Source organism: Ceratotherium simum, chromosome 30, assembly GCF_057802395.1.
Source record: "Ceratotherium simum simum isolate JZ-2026a chromosome 30, ASM5780239v1, whole genome shotgun sequence".
NCBI classification, from domain to species: domain Eukaryota; kingdom Metazoa; phylum Chordata; class Mammalia; order Perissodactyla; family Rhinocerotidae; genus Ceratotherium; species Ceratotherium simum.
The window spans coordinates 20,674,261-20,690,260 of NC_141929.1; the positions used below are offsets into that span (position 1 = coordinate 20,674,261).

At 48.4% G+C, this 16,000-nt stretch overlaps 1 protein-coding gene and 1 pseudogene across 8 annotated transcripts in view; one reads left to right on the top strand and one right to left on the bottom strand.

The window, feature by feature from the left end:
• Positions 1 to 16,000, bottom strand: part of BEAN1 (brain expressed associated with NEDD4 1) — a 40,495-nt gene that overhangs the window by 7,145 nt on the left and 17,350 nt on the right. For 3 of the 8 annotated variants that reach the window (XM_014788441.2, XM_087420154.1, XM_087420155.1), the window contains one exon: positions 3,094 to 3,354. In XM_014788441.2, the coding sequence (XP_014643927.1) occupies positions 3,094 to 3,354 (261 nt within the window). Of the gene's footprint in view, positions 1 to 2,880; positions 3,061 to 3,093; positions 3,355 to 10,095; positions 10,181 to 16,000 lie in introns of those variants that run through there. The other 5 variants (XM_087420153.1, XM_087420152.1, XM_087420156.1 and 2 more) reach the window with 3 other exon arrangements.
• Positions 11,602 to 13,356, top strand: LOC106802036 (nuclear envelope phosphatase-regulatory subunit 1 pseudogene; annotated as a pseudogene).

Here is a 16,000-nt window from a genome sequence, read left to right on the forward strand (position 1 = left end):
GCTCATGTGGCGACTAAGGAGGGACTGGCCTGCCTCCAGGCCCATCTCTCTCCTCAAGGCCAGGGTCGCCTCTCAGACCTCAGCTTGGGAACTACTGTGGGTCCCTCTCCCATGCTCTAAGTACTAGGCTCAGGCTTGGGGATTTTCAGGCCATTCAACAAGTTGCCTCAGTTTCCCAGTCTTTAAAATGGGCTGATGTGGCTCTTGCTGTGAGGATGAAATGAGGGGATTCCTTCCCTTGCCCACGGAGCACCTTCTCTGGGCTAGGTCCTGGGCTGTGGGCCAGCAGAGGGAGAGCTACACACAGGCTCTGCTTTCACTGATGCAACACAGCCATCTTGTGACAGGCGCACCGACGGAGGTGTGGGTAGAATGCCAAGGAAGTATGGGATGGGGGATCAACCCTGCCTGGGAAGGTTGAGGAGGGGCCGGAGAAGCTCCCAAAAGGAGGTGGCAATTGAGCTGGGCCTGGAAGGACAAGAGGCTTTTGTTGGTTGGGGAACTATGGGGAATGTCATTCTGGGCATAGGGAAGAGCATATGCAAAGGTGCAGAGGTGGGAAGGAGCATGAGGAGGTGCTTGGGGAGGAAAAGGAGTGGAGGGTAAGGGTCAGGCTGTGTGAGGCAGGCAGACTGGCATCCTGGGCCTGCCCAGCACCATCCTGAGGGTGGTCCCTGGCTCCTTGTTGGGGCTGGACATGCTCTGGGCAGGAGCCTGTGCTCCCCAAGGGTCAGGCTGGTGATGCAAGGGTAGGACAGGCCAGGCCTGGTCTGGGCAATGCTCCTGGCTTGTCTTCTTGGGGAGTCCTTGGCTTCTGGAGACTTGAGGGGACAGGGCTGGCTGAGCTTTCAACATGTTTTATTAATGCTGACCTTTCTCTCCAGTTTTCATTGTTGGGCAGCGAGGGCAGACCACTAAGTTGCCGCATCTTTCTTCCATTGTGACCACCTGTCCCCCTGCCGTGGTGCTGTCTCTCTGTGTCCTGTTCAGAGGCCCAGCTTCCTGCTCTTCTGGTTCTTCTAACAGCTTTCCCAGAGGAGCAACGTCCGGGTCTGTCGGCCCCTAGGCCTTGAGTGTGTCTGCTGGACACTGCCCTGAGCCCACAGGGGGTTTCCTCCACACCTTAAACCTCCCCAATGGCATGAGCCCTCAGCCCCTCCAAGGCAGTGCTGTGCAGTGGTCGGACTGTGGGCACCTGGGTGGGGCTGCCTGGGCTCAAAGCTGAGATCCACCTGGCTGGGTGACCCCAGGCGGGTTACCTAACCACCCTGCTATGGTCTGAATGTTTGTGTCTCGCCGATTCATATAGTGAAATCTGAACCCCCACGGTGGGTAGTAGGAGGTGGGGCCTTTGGGTGTTGATTAGATCACGAGGGTGGAGCCCTCATGATTGGGATTAGTGCCCTTATAAAAGAGGCCCCAGAGAGCTGGCTTGTCCCTTTGCCCCTGTGAGGACACAGTGAGAAATCTTGTCTACGAGCCAGAAAGCAGGTCCTCACCAGACACTGAATCTGCAGGTGCCGTCATCTTGGAGTCCCCGGCCTCCAGCATTGAGAAATACATTTCTCTTGTTTACAAGCCACCCAGTTTATGGTGTTTTTGTTATAGCAGCCTGAACAGACTAAGACACACCCCAACCTCAACGTCTTCATTTGTAAATTGGGAAGGTAATAAAAAGTAGCCACTTCGAGGACCACTGAGGATTAAATGAGATTTTATGCATGAAAAGTGCCAGGCACGCAATGGGCGCCACTTACCCATTGGCAATTGCTATGGTTTCTCTGTCATTAGGTCCGGGTATCCCTTAATTGCTAAAAGGTGGCACCCTCCTTAACCAGTTAACTCTGTGGAAGAGGAGAGGACACACTACAACCCGGTGGTTAATCAGGGTGTGTTGGGGGAGGGCTGTGTATTTCAGGCCTCCCAAGATCTGGGCTGATGAGTCCAATTTCACCTGTTTTAAAATTTTTCTTTTCTTTCTTTCTCCCAGGCTCTTCCTGTCCTGTAGGAGGAAAGACCCTCAGGCCCTGCCCTGGCTCTGGAGCCTCCATCTCACTTAATCTGCAGTGTGAATGGTGGCCCTGGGGTGCGGCCACTCCACAGACCTGCCTTTCTCTCCCCTGACTCTAGGCAGAGGCCCCGCCAGGCCTCAGCGGGGGCTTTCTCCTGCCATTGAAAACTGTCTGCGAGTTGAATGCAGTTGAGTTCCTGCCTGCTGCTTTTAGACAACTAGCCCCACCAAGAGCGAGACAGAGGCAGGTGGCTGCATTCTGTAAAAAGTTCAGGCCTTCTGGCTAGATGGACACTTCTGGGACTGTTCAGCCCAAGAATAGCCACCAGGTCTGTGTAAGGGTGATTCCCATAATTGGGAAACTCTCATGTCAGTTCTATTTGCACTTTGCAGGCTCTCTGGGGATAGATTCATTCACTCATTCATTCCATCCACTCATCCATCCACTTATTCATATACCTACTCATCCCATCCAACTCCCCACCTATCCATCCCCCTACTCTCCTATCTATCCATCTTTCCACCCACCCGTCCCATCTATCCATCCACCTACACATCTCACCCAATCCACACATCTATCCACCTCCCTATCCACCCATTCTTTCACCTCTCCATTCATCCATCCTTCCATCCACCCATTTAGCCGTCCATCCCTCATCCCACCCACTCATCCATCTCTCCATCCATCCACTGATCCATCCACTCACTCATCCCACCCAATTGCCCCACCTATCCATCTCCTCATTCCCCTACCAGTCTATCCTCCCATCTCACTCACTCATCCCTCTCTCCATCCATCCCTTCATCCAGGAACCAGCTGGACCAGCAGTGGCCCAGGCTGGGGAGTAGCACCACATCCTCCCACTGACCTTCAGCCTCACCCTTGGCAGACAACTGGGCTTCTCATGCCACTGAGAACATGATGGTGAGCACCTCTGAGCTCTTCCTGATCACCCAAGACCTCTAGGATGCCTTCTCTGACCACCTTGCCACACCTATGGCAGGCTGCCACCTCCCTGGTGCCTCCTGGGTTGCAGTCCCAATCAGATGGAGTCCGGGGGCCGGGATGGGCAGCAGCTCACCGTAGCTGTGTTCGTACTCTCGATGGCGGCGGCGGTGGCGATGGTGGTGGTGGTGGTGGCGGCGGTGGCGGTGGTGGTGCCGCTGGAGCCGAGCCTGCCTGTCCCTGCGGATGCTGCCCACGATGATGGTGATGCAGGAGAGGATGATGACCACACCTATGACTGCACTCGCCACCAGCACAGGGGACACGAGCAGATGGCTGTGCTCTGAGCTCTCTGAGAATGTGGGGTAGAAGTAGCTGGTGCGGTTGTATCGAGCTACTGTGGACAGAGAGAGAGGACACTGAGCTGGGGCACAAACCCCGCCACACACATTCCTCCTCCATCCCTGCTGCCCTGTGAGTTACTTATCCCTACATAAATGGCAGATAGTCCGGGGTCAGGACCATGGAATCTATATGGGCTGCTCCTGACAGGGAGGAGGGGAGCAGCCCCTTGCTCTACTGCCTGCAGGAGCCTCTGCTAGTGGGGGCTGACCTCTCCCCCTCTCCTCTGAAGCCTGGAAGCTCAACTAACTCACAGGTAGGAAAAGAGAAGCTCAGAGAGGGTAATGGACTTGCCCAAGGTCACACAGCAAATTAGTGGCAAAGCTGAGGCTTGAACCCAAGACTCAGTACTAGACAAGGACTCTACTCCACCAAGATATGAGGTTGGAAGGTCAGCATGACTTTACCAAGGTCTTGGGAAGGGGCTGGGGATGCACAGGGGGTCAGAGTATGAGGATGGTCTCCAACACTGGCCTCTTGCCTTGGGGGTGAAACCTACCCAGGGGATTCCAGGGAAATCATGTAGGCCGGGAGGTGTGGGCAGAAACTCACCCAGAGACTTCAGGGGGTTGCATCAGATCAGGGAAGGCTTCCCAGAGGAGGTGGGGCTGGGAGGCATTCCAGGCAGGGGAAGAGCAAGGACAAAGGCACAGAGGGGTGGAAGGGGTCTTCTGGGAAGGGGTGTGGTGTGGCAGGAGCATGGGGAGATGCAAGAACCTCCTCTAGGACTAACAGATGGGTTCCTGAGAGCCCTACGCAAGGAAGCTCCTGGGGACCACGGTGACTTTGTCCCACTACAGAATAAGATGAAGGGGCCCTGGAGGCTGGGGTCCTGGGGAGGGGTTAGAGTCAGCCAGGAACAGCCACAGGCACCTGCTGCCTCGCTCAGGGAGAGCCAGCAACTCCTTAGTGAGTGCCTTGGAGTGTCACTCATTCCCTCCAGTTCAGCCTGGCAGGGATGTGGTTTTTCCTTTACAGATGTATGGACTGAGGCTCAGTGCTGGTAGGTGACGAGCCCACGTGGCTGAGCCCAAGCTTCAAAGTCCAGTGCTCACTCTGTGTCCCCTGCCTCAAGCATGAGCCCTTCCTGAGGCTGCGGGCCAGTCTTTGGACACCCATAGGGAGCCAGCCTCAGACACTCAAGGAGCCACAGGGTCGGGGGCAAGCACTCCTGGGCCGTTCTGAAAGGAGCCCCCATCTGTCCTCCCAGAGCCTGAGTCCACATCCTTATTTTGCATTTGTTGCATATGATCATGCATGGTTTCCAGGGCTTGTGTTCGATAGTGCTCTGTGTCCTCAAGCTCAGCCCTGGGCCTGGACACACCAAAAATGCCCAAGGCACATATTGAGTCAGTGGCACCAGACTTGAGACCAGATGGGGAAATGGCAGAGAGGCCCTGTGCTGCCTCAGGGGAAGGAGGACTCTGTCTTGGGTGGTAATCAAGCAGAATTTGGATGGCCACCTGCCTGGGTAGCTGTAGGAGGGCTTTTTTGCCTAGGCAAGGGCCTGGACTTATGCAAATCAGAGGCTAGACACTCAGCTGTGGCCACCTCTCCCTTCCCAGCACTGCTTCCAAAAGCCTCTGCCACACTCAGTCCATGGCAGGGCAGGCAGGTGAAGCATGAACGTGAGGCCTTTGCCTGGGCTGTGAACATGCCCTGCCAGCAGTTCTGGCCCATGCTGGCGGCTCTTACAGCCTACTGACCTTCAACAGGAGGGGCTGGCCTTGAGGCCTTGCTAGCATGTCATCCTAGCCTGAGACCCAAGCCTTGGCTGGCTGAAGTTCATCGCAGGCTGCTGCCTGCAGGGGCATGCACTGGGAAAAAGAGAGCTCCCTATGGCTTTGGCTGGGCATGCTTGCTTCCTGACTCTGATGAGAATGCTGGGCAAATGGATTTCTGGGATTCTTTAAGGGCCAAACACAGACCACTGTTTTCAGAGCCCCTACTATGTGTAGGCTCTGTGCTAAGAGGTCACTTCGTCCTTGAAGCAATGTTTATACAATTGTCCCCATTTTATAGGTGAGGGCACTGAGGGTTAAAGATATTTAATGACTCACCCACAATCATACAGCCAGTATGTATGTACTGACAAGGATGTACGACAAGGACAGGCCCTCTCTGGGCCTTAGTCTCTCCACTAAATCATGAGAAGCTGGAAAAGAAGCTCTCTAATGTATAATAATAACAGCACATAAAGGGGGAAGAGGGAATAGACTTATATAGGAGTAACTTAATTCTCACTGGAATTAACTTAGTATAAATATGAGGTAGACGGTGATATGTTTAGATATATATAGTAGGTCCGAGAGCAATCACTAAGGAAATAAATCAAACAAATATAGTGAAAAAAATCATTAAAGGAATTTAAATATTACAGCAGAAAATATTCACTTAAAGCAAAAAGGAGAAATAGAGGACCAAAATGACAAGAGATGTTTAGAAGACAAAAAGTAAAATGGCAGATATAAATTCAAATATATCAATAACAGTAAATAATAACATTATTAATAATGTTATATTATTAATAATATAAATAATAACATTAAATGAAAATTGATTGGACAACTCAATCAAAACAGGATCCAACTACATACCATCTATAGGAGCCTCACTTGGGACACAAAGATGCAAATAGGCTGAAAGTAAAAGGATGGAAAAAATATACCATGCAAAAAGCAACTATAAGAAAGCTGGAGGGGCCGGCCCTGTGGCTTAGCGGTTAAGTGCGTGCACTCTGCCGCTGGTGGCCCGGGTTCGTATCCCAGGCGCGCACTGATGCACCGCTTCTCAGGCCACGCTGAGGCCGAGTCCCACATACAGCAACTAGAAGGATGTGCAACTATAACATACAACTATCTACTGGGGCTTTGGGGGGAAAATAAATAAAGTTAAAAAAAAAAAACAGAAGAAAGCTGGAGTGGGGGCCGGCCCCGTGGCGCAGCGGTTAAGTGCGTGCACTCTGCTGCTGGTGGCCCAGATTCGGATCCCGGGCGCGCACTGATGCACTGCTTGTCAGGCCATGCTGTGGCGGCATCCCATATAAAGTGGAGGAAGATGGGCACGGATGTTAGCCCAGGGCCTCTTTAGCTCAGCAAAATGAGGAGGATTGGCGTGGATGTTAGCTCAGGGCTGATCTTCCTCACAAAAAAAAAAAAAAGAAAGCTGGAGTGGCTATACTAATATTAGAAAAAATAGACTTTAAAACAAAAAATTTCACTAGAAATAAGAGGGACATTTTATAATAATAAAAGGGTCAATCCACCAGGAGGTTATAACAATTATAAACATATACGCACCTAAGAACAGAGTCCCAAAATACAGGAAGTAAAGGCTGGCAAATTGAAGGGAGAAATAGACAACACAACAGTAATAGTTGGGAGGCTTCAATACCCCGTTTTCAATAATGTATAGAATTTGGTTTCTTCTCTGCTTTTTGACTGGTTGTAACTGCTTGAGTTTTTGATGAAGTGCCAGCTTCGCATTTTTATTCCCTTGGCTGTCAGCTACCCTAAGCTAAAGTTTTCCATTTTTCTTCAAGACCCACAGATGAAAGATGGCAAGGAGAGGCCTTCCGACATCTCCTTCTCCCAGGCAAAAGGGAGCAGTTTAAATTGTCCGGTCTGACCTCAACTTAGGAGATATCTAGCCCTTGGCTGGAAAATATATAGCATGGGTGCCACCATTTCCTGTCTATGGAAATTAGACAGGAAGACATTACTCCCTGTCTATGGCAGACATTACTAATTGACAATGGTTTTCTTTCCTGTTTGGCCCAGGAGGCAGCCTCAGCATTCTTTTCAACACAGCTCTCCACACAGTGATTACACCTGGTCATGAAATGGAACTTTTGGCCACCACTCATCTAGAGTGACCACAGTCCACCATGCTGCCACTCCTGAGCCAATGGCCAGGGCTTTGGCTGGGACTAGAGCTGAGCCAGTAGTCACTCTGCTGTTGTATTCTCTCTAATAAAGTACAGGCCAGCCAGCTGTCCAACCCATGTCACCCTCTTCCTCTGTACCATGTGGCCTCTCACCTTTGAAGCCAAGGACAGGACTTGGGAGTGTCAGGGACATCAGCCCTCTTGGGGGAGGAGTAGGATTGTATGGGGTCCATACTGCTATCTGGGTTCTGGACTCTCCTGTTGAGTGTGTCCCAGCTGCTGCAATGGCTTGGGAAACACTGGACAACCCATGATCCAAGACAGATGTGCTACCAGAGAGCTGCCCACGGCAAGGTTGCAGGTGCCCAGAATGAAAACATAGGGTTGGATGTGCGTGCGTGCCTGCTCAGCATGCAGAACCTGCCGCTGAGGTGCCAGCCCCGTGGGGTCACCTTGAAGACGCCCCTCCCTCCACTTGCCTCAGCAGCAGATGAGAGTCTCGCCCCCCCGGCAGTGCCAGGCTCATTACCAGCCAGGCGCAGAGATGGCATCACCCGTGCCTGCAGATGGAGCAGGTTGGTGCAGGCGTCTGCCTGCATGGCTCGTTGGGAAATTAATCTTCTAGTCACCACGATCAGCAGAGGTAGGCACCACTTTAAATTATGAGGGAAACTCTTCAAGTTTTGAAATGTAGGGCCCATTTTATCAAGATAAATATGACTGCAGAGAAATAACATGATGACAGCCTCCCTTCCCACCCCCTCTGCCTCCCTGTCCCCCTGTATCAGCTGCGGCAAGGACAGAGGATGAAGGGGGCTTTGCCTGTATCCTGGACTTGCTTCCCAAGCAGCTTCGACAAAGACGCCCATGATCAAGAGGAAATGGTACCTCAAAATCCCAGCTCTTCCCTGAGATGCAGCCCTCCCTCCACATACCAGCATGAGTAGCTACCATCTCCTGAACACCTACTGTGTGTCCCACACCATGCTTGGTACTTCTCATGTACCGTATTATCTTCTTTAATCCTCATGATGGCCGATATTGGGATCCCCAATTAACAGGTGGGGGGAAACTAAGCCTCAGAGAGATTAAGTAGCTTGCCCAAGGTCACACAGCCCACGGAGAGGGACCCAGGTTAGTGGGCAGCCGAAGCCCCATGCTCTTAGTCAAGATGCTGCTCTTTGTCTACCAGGCACTGTGCTGGGAGCTCATCTTTTTTGGATCTTGCTAAAGTCAAGTTTTCCTCTCCCTAAAGTGATGCTTTGCTTCTTCTGGGCCACCTTATACGTAGTCAAAGTTGGCCATGAACTCCGGCTTCTTCAGGGTGAAGGTATATAAACAGCTGAATGTTGCTGAGTTTTGAGAGGCTGGCAGGGGCGAAACCATGAGGGGTCTTGAAGGTCAAATCAAGAAACTGTCCTTTATCCCAAGGGCAAAGAGGAGACACGGAGGGCCGTGGTCATAGTGTTTCAGGAGAGCCCTCTGGCTGCAGAATGGGGTGCAGGGTGGGAGGCAGGAGCCCAGTGAGGAGGCTGCTGCGAGGGTCCATGTGAGCATGGAGCTGGTGTGGAGGGGGCTAGGCCCACAGCCCCTGCACCATGCAGAGCCGAGCACAGAGCAGGATGGGCAGAATGCCACTGCAGAGAGTTCCTCCACCCCTCCAATTTGATGTCCTCTGAGCAGGCCTCAGAGACAGCCCTGGTGCCATCCCTACTCTGCAGATGGGGTCCCAAGGCTCCTTTGGGGCTGGGGTGGTGCCTGGGCTCATGGGCCACTCTCGCGCCTCCAGACTTCTGGGCCAGGGCTGGGACTGGGAAGCACAGCTGAGTCAGAAGGCCCTACATGACCCAGGCCTGGATGTGGGCCAGGTCTTAGGCTGGCTTCCTCTCTGTGCAGATGCCATACTGACTGACCCCCATTTACAGATGAGGACACTAAGTCTTGGTGAGCTGAAGTTTGCCCACCTAGTTTTGTGGCAGATCCAGGATTTGAACCCAGGCCTGTCTGATAATTCATCAAATAGTGGCACCGAATATGGGGAGAGAGCAGGACGGGCTGGGGGTGGAGGTGGGAGAACTGGGTTCTGTTCCTCATTCCACCACTCACTCACTGTGTGGCCTTGGGCATGTCCCCTGCCCTCTCTGGACCTGCTCATTATCTGTCCGAAGAAACACTTATTCTTGAACAGTTTTCTCTCCAGGGTGGGAGGGAGAGGGGTGAGAGGGGTGGGGACGGGGTGGGAGCCAGGCGACCATGGAGGGTGTGAGGGGAGGCAATGAGATCCAGGCCTATGTCAGGGGGCTGGGGTCAGGGCTGGCTTCAGTCTGGGGGTCCCAGGGAACACGCAGGCAGGGAAACTGAGGCAGACCATCGCTCCCAAGTCCTTGCTGAGTGTGGCGTGCAGGCAGCTCCACAGTCACTCCGTCTGGGTACAGGGAAGTGCTCTTTGCAGCCTGAAGCTACCTGAGAAGCACTGACAAGGAAGGGCACTGAGACACCCAAGGTGCTGAGCCAACATCTTTAGACCTCCAGTCCTGCCCACTCCCTCAGAGATGCTGGCTAGAGGGAGAAGGAGGGTCAAGGACTCACATCTGACTGATGCCTCCTGTCACAAAAAATTCTGAAGACATTAGTCATGGGTACACTTCCCTGGCAAGTCTGGCCTCAGCAGTGCACTTCCTCCTCCACTGCTGAAACCACCAGGATGAGGCTGTGAAGTCACTGGAGGGAATATGGGAACAGGGTTCAGGCACCATCTGCCCTCTGCGCACCGTTACCTGGTTCCGGCCTCCAAGCAGGGACGTGGAGAGGGACATGGGGCAGGGGACATGGCAGGGCAGGCTCACTTACTTGGGCACTTCTGAGTCTCCTCCTCTGCTTTTTTTGGTGACTTCTTAGCCCACTTACTGGTATCCATTCTCTGGTCACCAGGAGACTGTGATGGAGAGATGTCAGAGTGCTGGGGGCAGGTCAGGGACATCTACACAGAGGGGGCTGGTCCTTGAAGGATGAACCAGCAGAAAAAGACCAGGGGAGGGAGGAAGGAGCATGGGCAGGAGCACAGAGGGGTGAGGTCGCAAGAGAGCTCAGTAAAGGACGAGGGACTCCTGGGGTGAGGCTGTGGGATGTCACCTTAACATTGGGATGAAGGGGGTAGGAAAAGGCTACTTGGTGTTCAGGATTCTTCTTACAATGGGGATGCATCTCTACAAGAAGTCAGCTAATGTCATGTCAAGGTCCTGACACCTTTTACTTGGCCATATGTGGCATGAAGAGTGGGGCAGATTACAGTGGAAAGGAGGATTGGAATGTGAAGTCATCCACCTATTCATCAATCCTCCATAAATCCACTCAACCAACCAATCATCCATCCTCCCATGTATTTATCTACCTAGGCATCTACTCAACATCCACTCGATCATCCATCCATCCATTCATCCATCCATATAGTCAATCATCCATTCATCCATCCATCTATATATTCAATCATCCACCCATCTATTCATCCACATATTCAATCATCCATCCATCCATCCATCCATCCATCCATCCATCCATCCACCCACCCACCCACTAACCAATACTAACTAAGTGCTACCAATACTAACTAAGTCCATGCCTGGTCAGGTGCTAGACAATGGGAACATGAAGATGAATCAGACTAAAATGAAACTCTCAAGCTGTGGAAAGCAATAGGTCCCACACAGGTGCCCGAGTGCTGAGAGGGGGAGTCTTGGTACATCATGGAGCTCCCTGCTCTCCCTTCATGCAGAGTAGCTATGCTCCCATCTGTTTTATATATCAGAGTTAATAGGAGAGTGCTCCACTGCCAAGTAGAAGATTTTCAACCACTGCATTAAAATATAACTGAAAAAATAATAAGTGACCACCCACAGGCCCTTCATGATTCTATAAATATAAGACGAAAGTGATTTATTCCACAATTAAGATACGTTCTGCCGCTTAAATAAACTCACCAAAATTAACTCACATGTACCTCTACATATCCAAATGCCATAAGTTTACCGTCTTGCCATCATTCGCTAAGGTTTTATCTCTGATTTCATGAATAATTTATTTATTGGCTGGTAAACTCACTGAAACAGAGTCACAAACCATTTTTCCCTATTTCTGCAGAGGAAATGGTGAACTGGCTGACATTACAGAACCAGGCCACAGCAGAATTAGATTTTCCACTGAAGCCACACCAAACTCTCATTTTCTTGCCAGAATCATCACTGGCCCCAACTCCCTCATCTTCTCTCCTCTTATGTTACCACCTAGAGTTGGCTCTTAGGCTATTTTCCACAAAGAACACAGGTTTTTATAAACTAGCAGAGCCACTGTGCATGCTCGATGAGTAGGAAATAGGGGAAATTGTATTAAGACGCTGATGCTGGGGAGCTGGCTTGGCCCACCCATCAGGTAGGGGATTAGGTCCCACGTCCGAGCTTGTATTGTGAGACTCAGAATCACGGCTTGGAAAAATGACCATTTACCGCAACAGGGACTTTCCAGGAAGTTCATGAATAATTGATATACAAAATGTTAAATTCATGCATGCTGCAAATTATCATCAGCTATCCCACCACAAGCTGGACCAGCCTAGAGCTGTATTCTTGGGCCACAGTGGCTGAGTCCCAAGTCCTGTCTTCCTTGAGTTTGTCTTTGGCCTTTTGCTTTTGTGGGTTCTGATTCTAGAACATGTTAAAGGCGATGGGATTGAGTCCTCTGCTCCACAGATGTTCCCTCAGCTTCCAGAATTTACAGGGGCACATGGGAAACCAGCACCAGGGCAGCAGTGTATTAAAAGTTATACACCATAAGTAGAAAGGGCTTACTTCAGGAATGCAAGAATGGTTTAAGATCAGGAAATCTATTCACATAATATGTCACTTCAGTAGGTAGGATGAGAAAAACTAGTAGACTAAGCAAAGACAGACACTTCTTGGCCATAATAAATCCTAATGATCTCAACTGTCAACATCACATTGAACCTTGGTGCTTCGGAACAGTTTCTCAGAACGTGGTTCATGGAACATGGACTCCTAAAAACATTATGAGGTGTTTGGGGACAAGCCCTTTATCCCCACAACCTCTAAAACTGCTTGCAGCCCTGAGCTGTCTTGGGACCCAAGTGGGCCCCAGTCCCAGGTCTTTTATTCACCAACCTTTGGTATCCTGAGAAGGTGAGTGGCCCTAGGGTCCTCCGGAAGAAGGGTCACTCCTTAGCCACCTTCCTTAGGGGGAAGCCCAGAGCTCCTCCACCAGACCTGACCTGTATCTTGTCCTAGGCTCCGGCTAAGACACAGACAGTCCTGGGTTCAAATCCTGGTCCTGCCTCTTGAAGCTGGTGCCCTCTGAGCAATTCACCCCTCTGAGCCTCTATTATTTCATCTGTAAAATGGGAACAGCAGTCTCTACTATGAACTAATCAAAGCACACTGTCTAGCAGGATGCTTGGCACACAGCAGGCACTCAATAGATGACAATTAAACCTTAGAATCTTAAAAATATCCCCTAGACATAGATCTAAATATAAAAGGCAAAACAGTAAAGGTTCAAGTGGAAAACATCAGAGAACATCTTCATGACCTTGGACTTCTTAAGGTACCAACCATTAAAAAATTGATACTAAAATAAAGATCTTTGTGGGAGTTTGGGCTTTGAGGGGGCTACGGAGCTACACAGGGACAGGACCGAGATGTGAACAGGGTCAAGGCCATGGCTGGAGCAAGCGGAAGGTTTTGAAAGACTTTCTAAATATATTCATCGCTTGCAACCTGCTTCGGGACTCTGGAGAATGCTTCTCATGGAGGTATTCGTCCAGGTGCTTGGAACTGGTTAATAGATCCTGAGACACAAAAGGGGCCTTCTTCACATCTTTATGGAATCATCCATTCTTTTCACGATCAGCTGTTTCCCTCTAATCGGTTTGTTCTTTGCGAGATACTCAAGAGAGTAGTCGCACCATCAGTTATAGCAGTTCAAGGTCAAACAGGATTAATATGTCTTGTGATGATACAGCAAAACTAATTTTGAGACCTAGGCCTCATGTTCAACGAGGGGATCTAAAACAACCTTTCTTAAATAAGTGATAAGTAAAAAGCCCTGCAGGATTGCTTTTCAGTTGGAAAAATGCAAGTCTTAGCAGCAGCTGACAGGAAATATGCGCTATTTACCCAGGCTGTCTTTGGATGACGACTCACATGACCAGGGCCTTTGGTTCCTCTGATTACCTATGTTTCAGTATCAGTGTCACTTTAGTACTTCCAGTCCTGCAAAGATGTTTTGCAGTTGAAGTACAGTTTTTGATTACTGAATTAAACTTAGAAACAGACCCTCATTCAGTTTTTGTAACGTGTTTTTGCATTATACTCTGAATCGAAGCCAATGTTGAACAAAGGGAAAATATTGTGCGTACCTTTCTCCTGTGTGACCAGCTTCCCATCCTCATGGCTCTTGTCGTAAGACAATGCTGTGAGCTGGGCCTTTCATTCTCGAGCACTTAAAAATAAATCCTACTGCAGGAGAAGTGCTGGATGTGCTTAAGATTGAGCAGAAACTGATATTGAAATGATAGGTAAACATTGGTTAAACCAGCTACTGAACTTCAGCCACTATTGTGGTTATACTATGTAGTTCAGGGTTTTTATTTAATGCTCAATATAATTTATATTTTAAAAGAACTCAAAGCACACTCCACAGGTTTCTGAATACACAAATTCAGTTATGAATTACATACTGTCTGGGAATTTGATAGTCATGTTGTTTTAGATAATTGGATTTTACGCTTGGTAGATAAACCAGTGTGCTAGTATTGCCCAGGTGTAATTGATCATTCTGCTTCCTTACCAGGATAACAGGGGAGAATGCCACAGCACTGCAGTTCTCATTGTTTAGAGAGTGTTGGTGACATACTGTGCTTGTATAATAGCCATATGTACTCTAATAATCCTTAAACTATTGAGATCCCTGTCGATGTTTTAGTGTTGGAGGTATATTTTTACTTGAAAAAAATACGAGATTTTTGAAAACGTTTGAATAATTTCATGAGCAGTCCTTTAAATTTCATTGAAGCTAAAATCTGAAATTTCAATAATAAACAAAAACTCTTTAACAAGGCTGCCACCCGACTTAAAAGCTGTCCACCTTGGCTTTCACATTTATAAAATTTTATTCTTTGAAGTACAACAATAAAATCCTCTGCTTTTAAAAAGTACAAGAGGGTATTCCATCATCTTATGTTCTGTATCATTTTATTTTCTATAAATTTTGAAGTTAAATATGCATAAAGTAAATAATTATATACAAAGATTAATAAAGACTTTATATATAAAAATTAAAAATATCTGTTAATCCAAAGACACCATTATGAGAGTGAAAAGGCAATCCACAAAGAGCGAGAAGATTTTTGCAATAATAGATCCGACAGAAGACTTGTATTCAGAATATATAAAGAACTCCTAGAAATCAATAATAAAAAGACCCAATAGAAAAATGGGCAAAAGACTAGAACAATCACTTTACAAAAGAGGATATCCAAGGTGCTAAAGAAATTCAAATGAAAGCCACAAGGTGATCTCTCTACTATCTACCAGAGTGGCTAAAATGAAAAAATCCAGACACTACCAAGTGTTGGTGAGGATATAGAGCAACTAGAATTCTCAGACATTGCTGATGGGAGTATGAATTGGTACAGCCACTCTGGAAAACAGTTTAGTTCTATCTATTAAGCCAAATATATGTACACCCTGTAGGCCAGAAATTCCACTCCTAGGCAGAATGCATTCTCCAACAGAAATGCATCCATATGTTCACCAAAAGCCATGTACTAGAACTGTGCTGTCCAATATGGTAGCCACTAGCCACATGTAGCTACTTAAATTAATTAAAATAAAAGAAAAAATTCAGTTCCTCAGTTGCACTAGCCACATTTCAAGTGCTCCATAGCTACATGTGGCTAGTGGCTATCATAGTGGACAGTGAAGATATAGAACATTTTCATTATCACAGAAAATTCTACTGGCTAGCACTGTACTAGATCATTGACAGCAACACTATTCTTTCATAGCCCCAAACGGAAGACTACTCAAATGTCCATTAAAGTCGAATGGATAAGTTATTTGTGGTATAGTCACACAATGGAATACTATATAGTGATGAGAATAAATGATCTACAATTATACGCAATACTGTGGGTGAATCTCACAACAGAATGTTGAGCAAAAGAAGCCAGACACAAAAGAGAACATACTGGATGATTCCATACATATAAAGTTCAAAAACAGGCAAAACTAATTTATGGTGATGGAAGTCAAGACAATGGTTGCCCTTGGCATGGGTAGTGACTGGACGAGTGCATGGGAGGAGGTCGAGGGTGCAGGTAATGATGTGTTTTTTGATGTGAATGTGTTCAGTTTGTGAAAATTCAGTGAGATGTACACTGATTATCTGTGTACCTTTCTGAATGTATGTTATACACAATCGTGTGCTGATAAACCAGCTTTCCAAAAAAAAAAGAAAGAAAGAAAAAAGCAAAATCCCTGATTTGTAGTGTTTGCCAATTTCCATGGTGTAACTATTCTCATCATGGTAGATTTTAAGCTGGCTACCAATGGTTTAACAATGGTTCACGAAACTCCTGAACATTTAACTATTGACTCTTGTCAACTGGTGTTTCTACAAAACAAGCAAAAACCCAACCCTAGAAAATGCCCAGAAAAGGAATTCCTCAGTTCTCACTCCAGATGTT